General features: G+C 44.0%; 1 protein-coding gene across 4 annotated transcripts in view; it reads right to left on the reverse strand.

Annotated features, from left to right (window-relative positions):
* Positions 1-11,901: 11,901 nt before the first annotated feature.
* LOC308243914 (inner centromere protein-like) overlaps positions 11,902-14,718 on the reverse strand; it is a 59,212-nt gene continuing 56,395 nt past the window's right edge. For all 4 annotated transcript variants that reach the window (XM_080659823.1, XM_080659822.1, XM_080659824.1 and 1 more), the window contains 2 exons: positions 14,460-14,610; positions 11,902-13,637 (listed from right to left, as the gene is read on the reverse strand). In XM_080659823.1, the coding sequence (XP_080515949.1) occupies positions 13,426-13,637; positions 14,460-14,610 (363 nt within the window). In that variant the 3' untranslated portion in view covers positions 11,902-13,425. The remainder of the gene's footprint in view (positions 13,638-14,459; positions 14,611-14,718) is intronic.

A 14,718-nucleotide genomic window follows, 5' to 3' on the forward strand; every position in this document is an offset into this window, starting at 1 on the left:
GTTCAGATTATTACAATTGTTCCTATTTTTTCCCTCCATAGCTCCCCTCCACCTGGTTCCCACCCCACCCTCTGCCCTTACCCCCCCCACTGTCCTCATCCATAGGTGTAAGATTTTTGTCCAGTCTCTTCCCGCATCCCCCCCACACCCCTTTCCCCCCAGGATTGTCAGTTCACTCCCTTTCTATGCCCCTGATTCTATTATATTCACCAGTTTATTCTGTTCATCAGCTTTTTTATTCACTTCATTTTTAGATTCACTTGTTGATAGATATGTATTTGTTGTTCATAATTTTTATCTTTACCTTTTTCTTCTTCTTCCTCTTCTTAAAGAATACCTTTCAGCATTTCATATAATACTGGTTTGGCGGTGATGAACTCCTTTAGTATATGTGCTGCCGAAGCGAGCACTGATAAGTGTATTTTTTAAAATATATTTTTACTTATTTCAGAGATGGACGGAAAGGTAGAAACATCAATGATGAGAGAGAATTATTGTTTGGCTGCCTCCTGCGCGCCCCACACTGGGGATCAAGCCTGCAACTTGGGCATGTTCCCTGACCTGGCATGGAACCGTGACCTCCTGGTTAACAGGTTGACGCTTACCCACTGAGTCAAATGGCCGGCTTTGGTAAGTGTATTTTTTAATTTTGGAATGTTGTAGAAGTGATAGGGAAGGCAGTGGAGTTCTGTGGTGAGACTCAGGGAGTATATGAGAGGAAGGAGAAATCCTCTTTCTTCTAGTGTGCTTACTTTGCCCCCATCTGCTTTGCCCATCCTAGTGCCCACCTTTTTCCACATTTAGTCAATGCCTCTCGAATTCTTGGTTCCCAGGGGCCTAAAACCTCAGAGTTGTTTTGAGGTGAAAAAGGAAAATAAGAGATATTTGAAACTTTTCTTGGAGATATTTGTACCTCTGGTTTGTCACAGACTGGTTCGTGATTTATCCAGAAAACCCCCCAAACACTTTTAAAGAAGTGTCTCAGGTAAAGGAGGTGGCTAGATCAACCCTAATCTGTATGTCAAAAGATGTTTGCATACCGCTATTAGTCCCTCTACATCACAGTGGAGAACTCAAAAGGTCATATTACCTGCATACGTGAGACCCTAGACATTCAGCTGCAGCTAGGCTGGTGTGGTACATGTGTCTCAAAGCAGAGACAGGGCCAGTTTGCTACTGAAGCTCTGAATGTGGCTGAGACCTGAACAAGGTATATTAGGGCCAAGGACACTTTTTTTTTTTTAGCTACTAACATTCTCTGTGGATTATCTTTCCTCCCACTGACTAATTTGTGTGCCCAGAAGACTAAGTTATGGAAATAAACCAAAAGGTTGAATTTATTTCATGGTAAAGAGATAATTCCTTAGGAAGAAGTAAAAAAAACATTTTTTTTTTTTTTAAATTTAACATATCGCCTTCCTTAAGCAAGAAAACTTAAAAGCGCGGTATCAATCAGCGAAGAATAGCCTACCCCTGCCCCCTTCTGATGTGGGATGGAATAACAGAATTGGTCTAAAACTAGAAATTGGGAAAGTGTGGCCTCTCAACTCCTTGATTTAACTCACTGAAAAACAAGGGAAAAGACAGACAACTCTGAAGAATTATTTATCTCACACACTCAATACCAGCTAATAGTATGTTCTCCTCTCCTATAGCAACAAATACTTTGGTCAAAAATCACAGGGAATATCCTAACAAAATTTTCGAGTAGACTTGTCCTTTGCCAGACACTAAAGAAATATAGGAACCAAATCATATAGAATCACTGGCCCAGAAAATCAGAATAGCCCTGGCCTGTGTGGCTCAGTTGGTTGAGCGTCATCTCATGCACCACAGCGCACTGGTTTGATTCCGGGTCATGACACATGCCTGGGTTGCAGGCTCAATCCCTGGTGGGGGGCGTGCAGGAGGGTAGCCGATTGATGTTTCTCTCTCACATCGATGTTTCTCTCTCTCCCCCTCTCTCTCTTCCTCTCTAAAATCAATTAAAACATATTAAGTCTGAGTGTGACTCGGTGGTTGAACGTTGACCCATGAACCAAGAGGTCCCCAGTTTGATTCCGGGTCAGGGCACATGCCCAGGTTGCAGGCTAGATCCCAGTGGGGGCATTCAGGAGGCAGCCAATCAATGTCTTTTTCTCATCGATGTTTCTCTCTCTCTATCCCTCTCCTTTCCTCTCCCTCTAAAATTAATAAAAATATATTTTAAAAATAAAGAACATATTTTAAAAAACAACAGAAAATCAGCATAATATAGTAAGAAATACTAGACTGGATTCTATGCATATCCGGAATAGATTGCATTGATTATATGGTTATATTGTATTTTCCAAATGTATGTTTCCTTTTGCTTGGCTTCAGCTATCCCTAACATAAATAATTCATATGATCCCAATAGAAATTCAACAATTAGGTTGAACCATATGTAATAGCTGTTTCAATAGGTCAATTACAAATCTTTTCAAATAGTCGAATACTGGCAATTTCATATGATTAAATCTAACACTGCAAAAAACGTGAGACTGTGGGGATAATAATTAGAATATTTATTAATTGGACAGTTCCTTTTCTTTGTCCTCTCTCATTTTCAGATTAAAAAAAAAAAAAACCTACCAGAGAGCCCTGGCTGGTGAGCTCAGTGGGTAGAGCATCAGCCCGTGCACCAGAGGATCTCAGGTGTACGACCCTTCAATTCTCAGTCAAGGGCACATACCTGGGTTGCATGTTCGATCCCTAGCCCAGGGTCGGGGCCTGTGCGGAAGGCAACCAATTGATGTTTCTCTCTCTCTCTCCTCCCCGCCCCCTCCCTCCCGTCCACTCATTTTTCTAAAAATCAATGGAGCCTGGCTGGTGTGGCTCAGTGGTTGAGCATTAACCTATGAACCAGGAGGTCATGGTTCAATTCCAGTCAGGGCAGGCTCCATCCCCAGTGTTGGGCATGCAGGAGGCAGTCAATAAATTTTCTCTCTCAGCATTGATGTTTCTTTTTTTTTATTTTATTTTTTTAAATAAATCTTTTTTTTTTTTTTTTTTTTTTTGCCGAAACCGGTTTGGCTCAGTGGATAGAGCGACGGCCTGCGGACTGAAGGGTCCCGGGTTCGATTCCGGTCAAGGGCATGTACCTTGGTTGCGGGCACATCCCCAGTGGGAGGTGTGCAGGAGGCAGCTGATCGATGTTTCTCTCTCATCGATGTTTCTAGCTCTCTATCCCTCTCCCTTCCTCTCTGTGAAATATCAATAAAATATATTTTTTAAAAAATAAAAATAAATAAATCTTTTTTTTAAAATATATTTTATTGATATTTTACAGAGAGGAAAGGAGAGGGATAGAGAGCCAGAAACATCGATGAGAGAGAAACATCGATCAGCTGCCTCCTGCACACCTCCCACTGGGGATGTGCCCGCAACCAAGGTACATGCCCTTGACCGGAATCGAACCCAGGACCCTTCAGTCCGCAGGCCGACGCTCTATCCACTGAGCCAAACCGGTTTCGGCTAAATAAATCTTTATTGTTCAGATTATTACAGGTGTTCCTCTTTTTTTTCCCCCATAGCTCCCCTCCACCTGATTCCCCACCCCACCCCATGCCCTTACCCCCCCTCCACTGTCTTCATCCATAGGTGTAAGATTTTTGTCCAATCTCTTCCCGCACCCCTTACACCCCCTTCCCCCTGAGAATTTTCAGTTCACTCCCTTTCTATATCCCTGATTCTATTATATTCACCAGTCCATTCTGTTCTTCAGATTTTTTATTCACTTGATTTTTAGATTCACTTGTTGGTAGGTATGTATTTGATGTCATTTTGTTGTTCATAATTTTTATCTTTACCTTTTTCTTCTTCTTCCTCTTCTTAAAGAATACCCTTCAGCATTTCATGTAATCCTGGTTTGGTGTTGATGAACTCCTTTAGCTTTTTCTTGTCTGTGAAGCTCTTTATCTGACCTTCAATTCTGAATGATAGCTTTGCTGGGTAGAGTAATCTTGGTTGTAGGTTCTTGCTGTTCATCACTTTGAATATTTCTTGCCACTCCCTTCTGGCCTGCATAGTTTCTGCCGAGAAATCAGCTGACAGTCGTATGGGTGCTCCCTTGTAGGTAACTAACCGTTTTTCTCTTGCTCAGCATTGATGTTTCTATCTCCCTCTCCCTTCCTCTCTGAAATCAATAAAAACATATTTTAAAAAAAGAAACAGTTGCCCTAACCGTTTTGCTTGGTGGATAGAGCGTTGGCCTGCGGACTGAAGGGTCCCAGGTTCGATTCCGGTCAAGGGCATGTACCTTGGTTGTGGGCACATCCCTAGTAGGAGGTGTGCAGGAGGCAGCTGATCGATGTTTCTCTTTCATCGATGTTTCTAACTCTCTATCCCTCTCCCTTCCTCTCTGTAAAAAATCAATAAAATATATTTTAAAAAAGAAACAGTTTCTAAAATATCGATATGCATTATTTATAAGGTCACTAGTCACTAGCAGGCTTTACCAGAAACACAAGCTTGATGAGGACAGGGACTGTGCCCAGTTTTGTACACCATCATATCCTTAGCATCTGACAGCACCTGAGTAATTTAAAATTTAAAGTATTTGCTCAGCCTGGCTGGTGTGGTCCAGTTGATTGGAACGTCCTCTGGTGCACTGAAGGGTCATGGGTTTGATTCCCATTCAGGGCACACACCAGGTTTTGGGTTCAATCTCTGATGGGCCCATACGGGAGGCAACTGATCAATGTTGCTCTCTCACATCAATGTTTTTCTCTTTCTCTCTCTCTCCCTTCCTCTCTCTCTCAAAATCAATTTTAAACACACACACACACACACACACACACACACACACATACTGAGTGGCCAGATTATTATGATATCTGAATGCATAATAATCTGGCCACTCAGTGTATATCCTATATCAGGGGTGGGCAAACTTTTTGACTCGAGGGCCACAATGGGTTCTTAAACTGGACCGGAGGGCTGGAAAAAAAGCATGGATGGAGTGTTTGTGTGAACTAATATAAATTCAAAGTAAACATCATTACATAAAAGGGTAGGTCTTTTTTTTTATTTCAATAGTTTTATTCATTTCAAACATTTTAACAAGAAGAATGTAAACACTAATTATTATAATTTGAAACTTCAAAAAATTGAGGAATCATAGCACAATAACATACCTTATATTGAAGATGGCAAAGGCAAAATAAAATTGCCTAACCAAGGAAAGGTACAAAAGCCTTTAAAATTAAATATAATAAAATAATTTAAAACTAAAACAACTAGAAAAGAACAAAATGTGTAAACAGTAAATTAAACATTTTCTTTAATGCAACTTCCAAATTATGCCCGGGACATAGATGTGGATGGCAATGTAGACTGGGGTGAAAGGTTTTTGGTCTTTAAAACATCAACTTCAGCCAAAACCGGTTTGGCTCAGTGGATAGAGCGTCACCCTGCGGACTGAAAGGTCCCAGGTTCGATTCCAGTCAAGGGCATGTAACTTGGTTGCGGGCACATCCCCAGTAGGAGTGTGCAAGAGGCAGCTGATCGATGTTTCTCTCTCATCGATGTTTCTAACTCTCTATCCCTCTTCCTTCCTCTCTGTAAAAAATCAATAAAATATATTAAAAAAAAACATTTAAAAAAAAAATAAAACATCAACTTCAGTGGGAACAGTGTTGTTGGTCTCCTTTTTAGCTAATGCTCTGATACTGTGCTCTCCAGGGGCATATCTCCCTACATCACCACGATAACGTGTCTACACATTCCCAGGGTGATGTCGGGGGACGCGTCCGCAGGCATTACAAGGAGCCTCTGGAAGATTGAGAGGTTGTTCCTTCTACTAAATGGGCGGATATAAATCCGCCCACTCAGAAGAAGGAGCTGCGGCCGTGTTTCCTGATGTTGCCATGTTAACACTGCTGCTGGTGAAGGAGCGGAGGGGAGAGCAAGAGAACCCTCCTCTCTTTCGGCTCCGCGGGCCGGATAGAACAGCCGAATGGGCCGGATCCAGCCCGTGGGCCGTAGTTTGCCCACGGCTGTCCTATATAATAAAAGGGTAATATGCAAATTGTTCCCCTGACCAGGAGTTCGACCAGCAGGCAGGCCAGCCAACTGCCCATGTCCCCTCCCTCTGGCCAGGCTGGCCGGACCCCACCATGCACGAATTCATGCACCAGGCCTCTAATACACACACACACACACACACACACACACACACACACACACACACACTCTAGAGGCTCTGTGCACGAAATTCGTGCACTTGTGGGGTCCCTCAGCCCGGCCTGCGCCCTCTCGCAGTCCAGGAGCCCTCAGGGGATGTTCAACTGATGGCTTAAGCCCGCTCCCAGCAGGGACAGGCCTAAGCTGTCAGTCAGACATCCTTAGCGCTGCGGCGTGGCAGGAAAGGCTCCCGCCACCACTACTGTGCTTGCCAGCCGTGAGCCCGGCTTCTGGCTGAGTGGCACTCACCAGGGGACAGCTCCTGCATTGAGCATATGCCCCCCTGGTGGTCAGTGCGCGTCATAGCAACTGGTCATTCTACAGTTTGGTCGATTTGCATATTAGCCTTTTATTATATAGGATACACACACACACACACACACACACACACACACACACACTGAGTGGCCAGATTATTATGCGTTCAGAGATCATAATAATAATCTGGCCACTCAGTGTGTGTGTGTGTGTGTGTGTGTGTGTGTGTATACACACACACAGACACATATATTTTATTTATATATATATATATATATATATATATATATATATATATATATATATATATATATATACTTGTTCAACCCTGGCCGGGTAGCTCAGTTGTTAGAGCGTCATCCCCATAAGCCAAGGTTTTTCAGGTTCAATTTCTGGTCAGGGCCCATATAAGAAGCAACCAATGGCCCTGGCTGGTATAGCTCAGTTGGCTGAGTGTCGTCCCCTGCACTAAGAGGTCGCTGGTTGGAATTTGAGTTAGGGCACTTGCCAGGGTTTCGTGCTCGATCCCCAGTAGGGGGGCAGGCAGGAGGCACGCAGGGGCATGCAGGAGGCAGTCGGTGTCAAGGGACCATACTTGAGAGCCACTCAGGACAGACAGATTTGGACATGACGGAAGTTAGGGACCCGAGGGAACAGCATGAGGGAAGACAACACACCATAGACCACGAGGCTTGTAGGACACACGGGAACCGTGTTACCCGAAACACACAGTGGAGCCCAGTGGGACGGGGAAGCTTTGTGACTGGAGAGACAGGATGGGCCAAACCAAGGAGCGTTTCCCTGTTACCAGGGACCTCTGGTGCAGAACCAGTGGGTGAGGTGACACAACTACATGTTCTGCCCAGTGCCTTCTGTGTCTCAGATCTCAAGTCAATATCACATGGTTTTTTTCACACCCATTGTCATGGCTACTGTCCAAATAATAATAAAACACAATTAACAAAAAAGGAAAATTACAAGTGTTGGCAAGGATGTGGAGAACAGAGACACTTGTGCATTTTGGGTGAGGACATAAGTTGGTGCAGCCACTGAAGAATGGGTCTGGAAGTCCCTGAAAATATTACACGTAAAATTACAATGTGACCAAATTAACCTCTAAGTATATATGCAGTGTCTCAAACACATTCTTGCATACCCATCTTACAGTAGCGTAATTCACAATAGCCAAGAGCTGTTAGCAGCCCAAGAGTCCATGGACAGGTGAATGGATAAGCACAGTGTGGTTCATACATGTAGAGGGATGTTGCTAGTACTCAGCATTATAAAGCAAGGAGACCTGTCACATGCGGCAACATGGGTGAACTTGGAGGACAGTATACCACGTGAAGTAAGCCAGGCACAGAAAGACAATAATATATGATTCCTATACACAAGGTTTCTAGAGCAGTCAAATTAATAGAAACAGAGAGTAGAATGGTGGTTACCAGGGGGTGGGGGTATAATTTTCAGTAAAATAATGGCATTGAGCCCTGGCTGGTGTTACTCAGTGGTAAGAGTGTTGGCCTGGGCATTAGAGAATCAACAGTTAGATTCCCAGTCAAGGACACATACCTGGGTTGCAGGATTGATCCCAGGCCCTGGTCCAGGTGCCTAAGGGAAGCAACCAATCAATGTATGTCTCTCACATAGGTCTCTCTCTCTCTCTCTCTCTCTCTCTTTCTCTGTCTCTTTCCCCTTCTCCTCTTCCCTTTCACTCTCTAAAAAAATCAATGGAGCCGAAACCGGTTTGGCTCAGTGGATAGAGCGTCGGCCTGCGGACTCAAGGGTCCCGGGTTTGATTCCGGTCAAGGGCATGTACCTTGGTTGCGGGCACATCCCCAGTAGGGGGTGTGCAGGAGGCAGCTGATCGATGTTTCTCTCTCATCGATGTTTCTAGCTCTCTATCCCTCTCCCTTCCTCTCTATAAAATATCAATAAAATATATTTTAAAAAAATCAATGGAAAAAATATCTTCAGGTGAGGTTTAACAAAAACTAAAATAAAATAAAGTCATTAAAATTACTGCAAACATACCATTGTCATCCTGCATACAGGTCCTTTGGGTGACATTCTATACCTAATAATAATACTGGTAATTAAAAGAGTAGTGATATTTTTATTGCTAACAATGGCCAGACAATGTGCAAACATAACTTATCATACTTAATCATTGTTACAGATCAGTAAGCTATTAGATTTCCCATTTTAACAAGTGAATCAACTAACTTTCTAAAAATAAGAAACTTGCTCAATTGTGCAGTTTGGAGGCCACTAGGTCCAGCCCAGGCATTGATGTGAATGATAACGTAACCAAGTGGGACTTTCAGTCGGGATGTCCGGTAGTGGTGACATATCAGATGGAGGGGAAGTGGATGACACTTGAGATCTAGCTCAGCTGCTTGCATCTGAGTTTCTGACTCAATCCAGTTCGCTAGTTGATGCCTCAACCTTGTTCCTTCATCTGTTCAATTTCTTCTTCTTCTTTTTTAAAAAAAGATCACTGACTGACAACACTAAGGAGGCAGGTGGAAGGGAGTCGGGCTATGTAACTCACAGACCTTCAGCTGTAACAACAGAAAGATGAGCAGAACAAAGCAATTCTGTAAATATCTGTGTTGTGAGATAGTGTAAATATCGTAATGTAAATATCTGTGCTGTGAGAACCGCTAGCAGGGTCGCCTAAGACCATCGGAAAACACAGATATTTACATTACGATTCATAACAGTAGCAAAATTACAGTTATGAAGTAGCAACGAAAATAATTTTATGGTTGGGGGTCACCACAACATGAGGAACTGTATTAAAGGGTCGCGGCATTAGAAAGGTTGAGAACCACCGGTTTAGAGGATCCTGCAGTGAGGATTAGCTCACCAATTTCCTTGCCCATCTCACTAATCCTTAGGTTATTTGGACTTCTCTGAAAATTCATAAACCACTTTATTCAACCTGCTGTTGATGCAATATTTTATAGGTTTTACTGTACAGATGTTTCGCACCTTTTATTAAATATATCCCTAAGATTTTGATAATTCTGGATATTATAAATTGCACTGTTTCTTAATTTCAATTTCTGAGTGTTCAAGGTAAGTATATAGAAATACAATTAATTTTTGTACATTTATCTTATATCCTGCAACCATGCTAAACTCACTTATTAATCCTTTGGTAGACACTATCAGATTTTTGACAAGTCATCTCTGAAAATAGTTGTACACTTGATCTTAGCCAAAAAGCTGAGAAGCAATTCTTCATTTACGGTGCCTTTTTCTTTTTGCTCTACTGTACTGGCTAGAACCTCCTATAAAATGTTCAGAAGCAATGGCAGTGGACATCCTTACATTAAACTTGTTGGGAGGAATGCATCCATTCACCATGTTGGGTAGAGATTTTTTTTTCCTAAATGTGCTTTATCTAACCAAGGAAATTCCCTTTAAATTATGCTTTGCTTAGAGCTTTTATCATAAATTAGTAAATTGTCAAATGCACCTTCAGCATTTATTAATCACATGGTTTTCCTCATGTATTGATATGGTAAATTTTATTATTTTATTATTGCCATAATTGTTCATAATATTTGGAGAACCTGTAGTGGTTTTACCTCTCTCATTCTCGGCATTGGTCATTTCTTTCTTTTAATCCTGTGCAGTCTGGACAGGTGTATGGATTATTCTAGAGCTTCTCAAAGAACAGGTTTGGGGTTACATTTTTTCTGTTACTTTTTCTTTCCAATGTCATTGATTTCTGCTCTACCTTTGTTATTTCTCCTCTTCTGCTTATACTTCTATTTGCTCTGCTTTTTCTTAAGTGGAAGCTGGGGTCACTGATTTGAGACTATTTTCCCCTTAACATAGCATCTAGGGCTATAACTCTCCCTCTAAGTACTGCTTTCATTGCATCACAAGACACAACGTCAACACACAAAAATGAACTGTATGTCCATATACCAGCGATGAACAAGTAGAAACCAAAGTTAGGAAAACAACACCGTTTACAATAGTTCCAAGAAAATCATTACTTAGCTCTAAATCCAATAAAACTTGTAAAGAATCCGTATGCGGAAACTACATAACGCTGGTGAAAGAAAAGAAAAGGGAAATAAATGGAGACATTGTCATATTCACGGTTTAGAAGATTCCCCGTCATAGATATGTGAACTCTCCCCAAACTTATCCTATGGATTTGATTCCGGTGAAAACCCCAGCAGGCCTTTTGTGTAGACAAACTGATTCTAAAATTTACGTAGGAAGGCAAAACTGACAGAAAAGCCAAAATAATTTTGCAAGAATGAAGTTGTAGGAATCACAGACCAGGTTTGTAAGACACAAGAAGCTACAGCAATCATGACCATGTGCTACTGACAAAAGGAGACACTCATAGACCAATGGAAGAGAATACAAAGCCCAGAAACAAACCCATATTAAAATGGCTAATTGATTCTTGACAAAGATACAAAAGAAGTTCATTGGAAAAAGAATAGTCTTTTCAAGAAAGGCTCCTGAAACAACCAGACATCCATCCATATGTCCCCAAACAAAAACCATAACCCTCACATTTTGAAAAAATTAACTCAAAAGAGATTATAAATCTAAATGTCATGTTAAACTATAAAACATTTGGAAGAAAATATAAAAGAAGATCTTCAAGAACTGAGGCTAGACAAAGATTTCTTAGACATGTCACCAAAAAGCAAAATCCATGCAAGAAAAAAAATTTGACAAACTGGACTTCACCCAAATAAAAATCGTTGCTCTACGAAAAACACTGTCAAGTGAATGAAGAGACAAGCTGCAATCTAGGAGGAAATATTGCAAATCATGTAACTGAGAACCAATGTGTACCCGAAATACATAAAGGTTCTAAGCTCAACAGTAAGAAAACTACCTGATGTAAAAATGAACCAAAAAACATTAGAAAAAGAAAAAATAATTAAAAAGGCAAAAATTTTAAAAATTAACAAAAGATTTGGATACTTCATCAAAGAAGATACACAGATGGTAAATAATCCATCTTTCCATTAGAGAAATGTAAATGAAAACCATGATGAGATTTTCACTACACATCTATTAAAATGGCTAAAATAAAAAATATTAACAATATCAAGTGCTGGTAAGGATGCAGAACTGGAACTGCCTTTTTGCTGAGTAATAACTTTTTCTGAAACATTATATAAATATGCTTGCAGGAAGTAATATTTTGGGTTTTGTTGTTGTTTTAATATATTTTTATTGATTTCAGAGAGGAAGGGAGAGGGAGAGATAGAAACATCAATGATGAGAGAGAACCATGGATCGGCTGCTTCCTGCACGTCCCCTACTGGGGATCGACCCTGCAACCTGGCCATCTGCCCTTGATTGGGATCGAACCCAGGACCCTTTAGTCCGCAGTCCGACGCTCTATCCACTGAGCCAAACTGGCTAGGGCAGGAAGTAATTTTTTTTAAAATATATTTTATTGATTTTTTACAGAGAGGAAGAGAGAGGGATAGAGAGTTAGAAACATCGATGAGAGAGAGACATCCATCAGCTGCCTCCTGCACACCCCCTACCGGGAATGTGCCCACAACCCAGGTACGTGCCCGCAACCCAGGTACATGCCCTTGACCGGAATTGAACCTGGGACCCTTCAGTCCGCAGGCCGACGCTCTATCCACTGAGCCAAACCGGTTAGGGCAGGAAGTAATATTTTGACATCTTGACTTTAGGCAAAGACACTCTCCAGTTGACTCAACACAAGTTTCTAGTCAGAGAACATATGGAACAAATTTGAATTGTGCACCAAATTTAAATGCAGCGTAAAATGTTTTAGTTGGCATGAGTGGAATCCTCTAGATTTCAGGCAACCATGTATGTCCACTATTTCCTCCTTTTAAAAAGCACTCTTGAATTTATCCTTTGTTTAGTTCTAAAGGAGCAAATGTTTCCTGTAAAGGGTCATGGTATTTTCAGCTTTGCGGCCATCAGGTCTGTTGCAGCTACTTCACTCTGCCCTCAGCAGAGCAGTGGAGACAATGGGCGTTTCTATTGCGTGGGTTCCAAGCAGACTACACAGGAACTGGCTGTGGCTTGGTCTGGCCCACTGACCCGCTGCAGGGGCTGAAACAGCAGAGGGTAAGGGCCAGCCCTCACATTTAGAACTCCACTGGCAGCTCTCGGCAGGACCAGAGCCAGCTTCCATTAGCACTAAGCATTTCATTAGCAGCTTCCTGGTTTTGTTGGAGAAACATCTCAACTGCTGGCAAGCACTGGCCTCAAGGTAGTTTCAAGAGACATCTCCTTTTTAATCATCCCTTTCTGATCCTATTAAGCAGCTCAACCGGCACCATCCATGCAGCAAGGGGCTGAGAGACACTGCCCTTAAGTGGCTGAGCTGTGTCAAGAGCCCAGTTCCCCCGACCTCAACCCCAGGTCTCTCCCAGTGAATAAGCACCCGCCCCTTACAAACAGGGTGCTCCCCAGAAAAACAGGGAGTATCTGCACCTGACCATCATGAGGGCGGAAGCGATTCTCAGGGTTGCCCAGGGATGGCATCACAATCACCCACCGCATCATTATCTCTGGGGGTGGGACTCAGGTGACCTTGAAGCACAAGGAGAAGGCACAGTGCTCTGCTCCTCCAGCCCACCTGGTGGCCCAAGACACATGGTTGCAGGGCCAGGGTCCAGGGTCTGCCGAGGCCCCGGTCTTCACAAAACCCAGGGCAGGCTTAAAAAAATAAATTTTATTAACATCCTGTCAAAGTCCAGGCTAAAATTATAGCGACCTATTTACAAAGCGCTGCCTGCAAGCCAGGCCTGGCTGCGCCTGGCACTTCCGCAGACACACACCAAGCGCAGCCTCCACACAGCGGGGGGCCCCGAACATTGACAGCACAACCCTCAGGGACAGAACACAAGGGAGGAGGGCACAAGACCGAGGGAGAGACGGAGTCAGACGTCGATGGGAGAGAAGGCCGGCGGGCCTGCCTCAGTACTTCAGGCTGTAGGTCAGACTGCTGGGGACCCTGCCGCCCTGCAGGGGGGGCGAGTTCCAGACAGCGGAGCTGGTGCGCTTATGGTAGCAAGGCTTGCTCTTCTTGAAGATGTCCTCCAGGTCAAGCTGGCAAATGGTGCCAAAGAGCTCTAGCAGGTTCGGGGGGTGGCAGTACTGGTGGAGGATGGCCTGGCTGAGCTGGGTGCCTGCAGGGAACACAGGGCCGGGTCACTGCCTTGGGGATCCCCATGCCCCTCCTCCACCCAGAGCCCTTATCAGCCTCTGCACACCAGCATGCCCCACCTCCTGCCAGGCCAGCTCCTCTAAGCCCTGCTCCTCCCGCCCACACCACCAAACACCGATAAAGCTCTCACTGCACGTTCCTCCTGCCAACTAGAATTAGGTGGCTTTGCCAGTCATCTGGCTTCCTGGCTACAATGACCCCTGCTAATTGACACCCCCAAGTGACTTGAGTCAGATCCTGGTTACTGTGTGGTTCAAATGAGGCGGCACTCACAAGAGCAAGCTGTCTTCTGTAGAGCACTGACCCCTGGGGAGGGCGACTGCAGCCGCCCTGACCCCCCAGCCCTGCAAATTCTGTAGAGCACCACTGTATGCACAGCCCCGCTCCACTGCCACAGGCTTCACACCCGGGCCTGAGGCCACAGTCACACTTACCCACACTTCTGTTTAAACACTGGAGCCTCTAAACTGCAGGGTCAAATCCTGCTCAAGTACCCGCCCCACCTCGGGGCTTTCCTGCCTCCCCAGCTGGAACTCCCAGCACCAGGTGCCCATAGCCAGCCCCTATTTAAAGCATTTGTTGAGAACAAAGGCGTCCAACACGTGCTCCAAAGGTAAGCCCATTGGACAGTCCCACTCTTGCCTGAGCGTGTCCCAAGGCTGGGTGCAGGCTTGCCAGGCCAACACGTCAGGTTTCTAGCCTCCCAACACCCGCATCGGCCAAGCCACTTCCTCCAGGGCCCCAAAAGTCCCAAGTGAGGACCCAGAACCTGGGCCCTGCTCACCTGTGGCCCAGGAGGGGATGGGCTTCCGGGGATGGGACTCATCATCAGTGGAGTCATCGCTATTCAGGTCCATCCCATAGTTATCCAGGTTGATCTTGGGGGGAGTCCTGGGCCCCCGTGGTGTCATTTGATATGAGGTACAAGCTGGAGACTGGAAAAATAAACAGGGCGTCAGCTCCCCCTTCCCCACGCCTGCAACTCCCACCACCGAGGAGATGGGGCCCGGCCACCTCCCCTCATTTCACAGGAAAAATCAAAA

Source organism: Plecotus auritus, assembly GCF_963455305.1.
Source record: "Plecotus auritus genome assembly, chromosome: 3".
NCBI lineage: Eukaryota > Metazoa > Chordata > Mammalia > Chiroptera > Vespertilionidae > Plecotus > Plecotus auritus.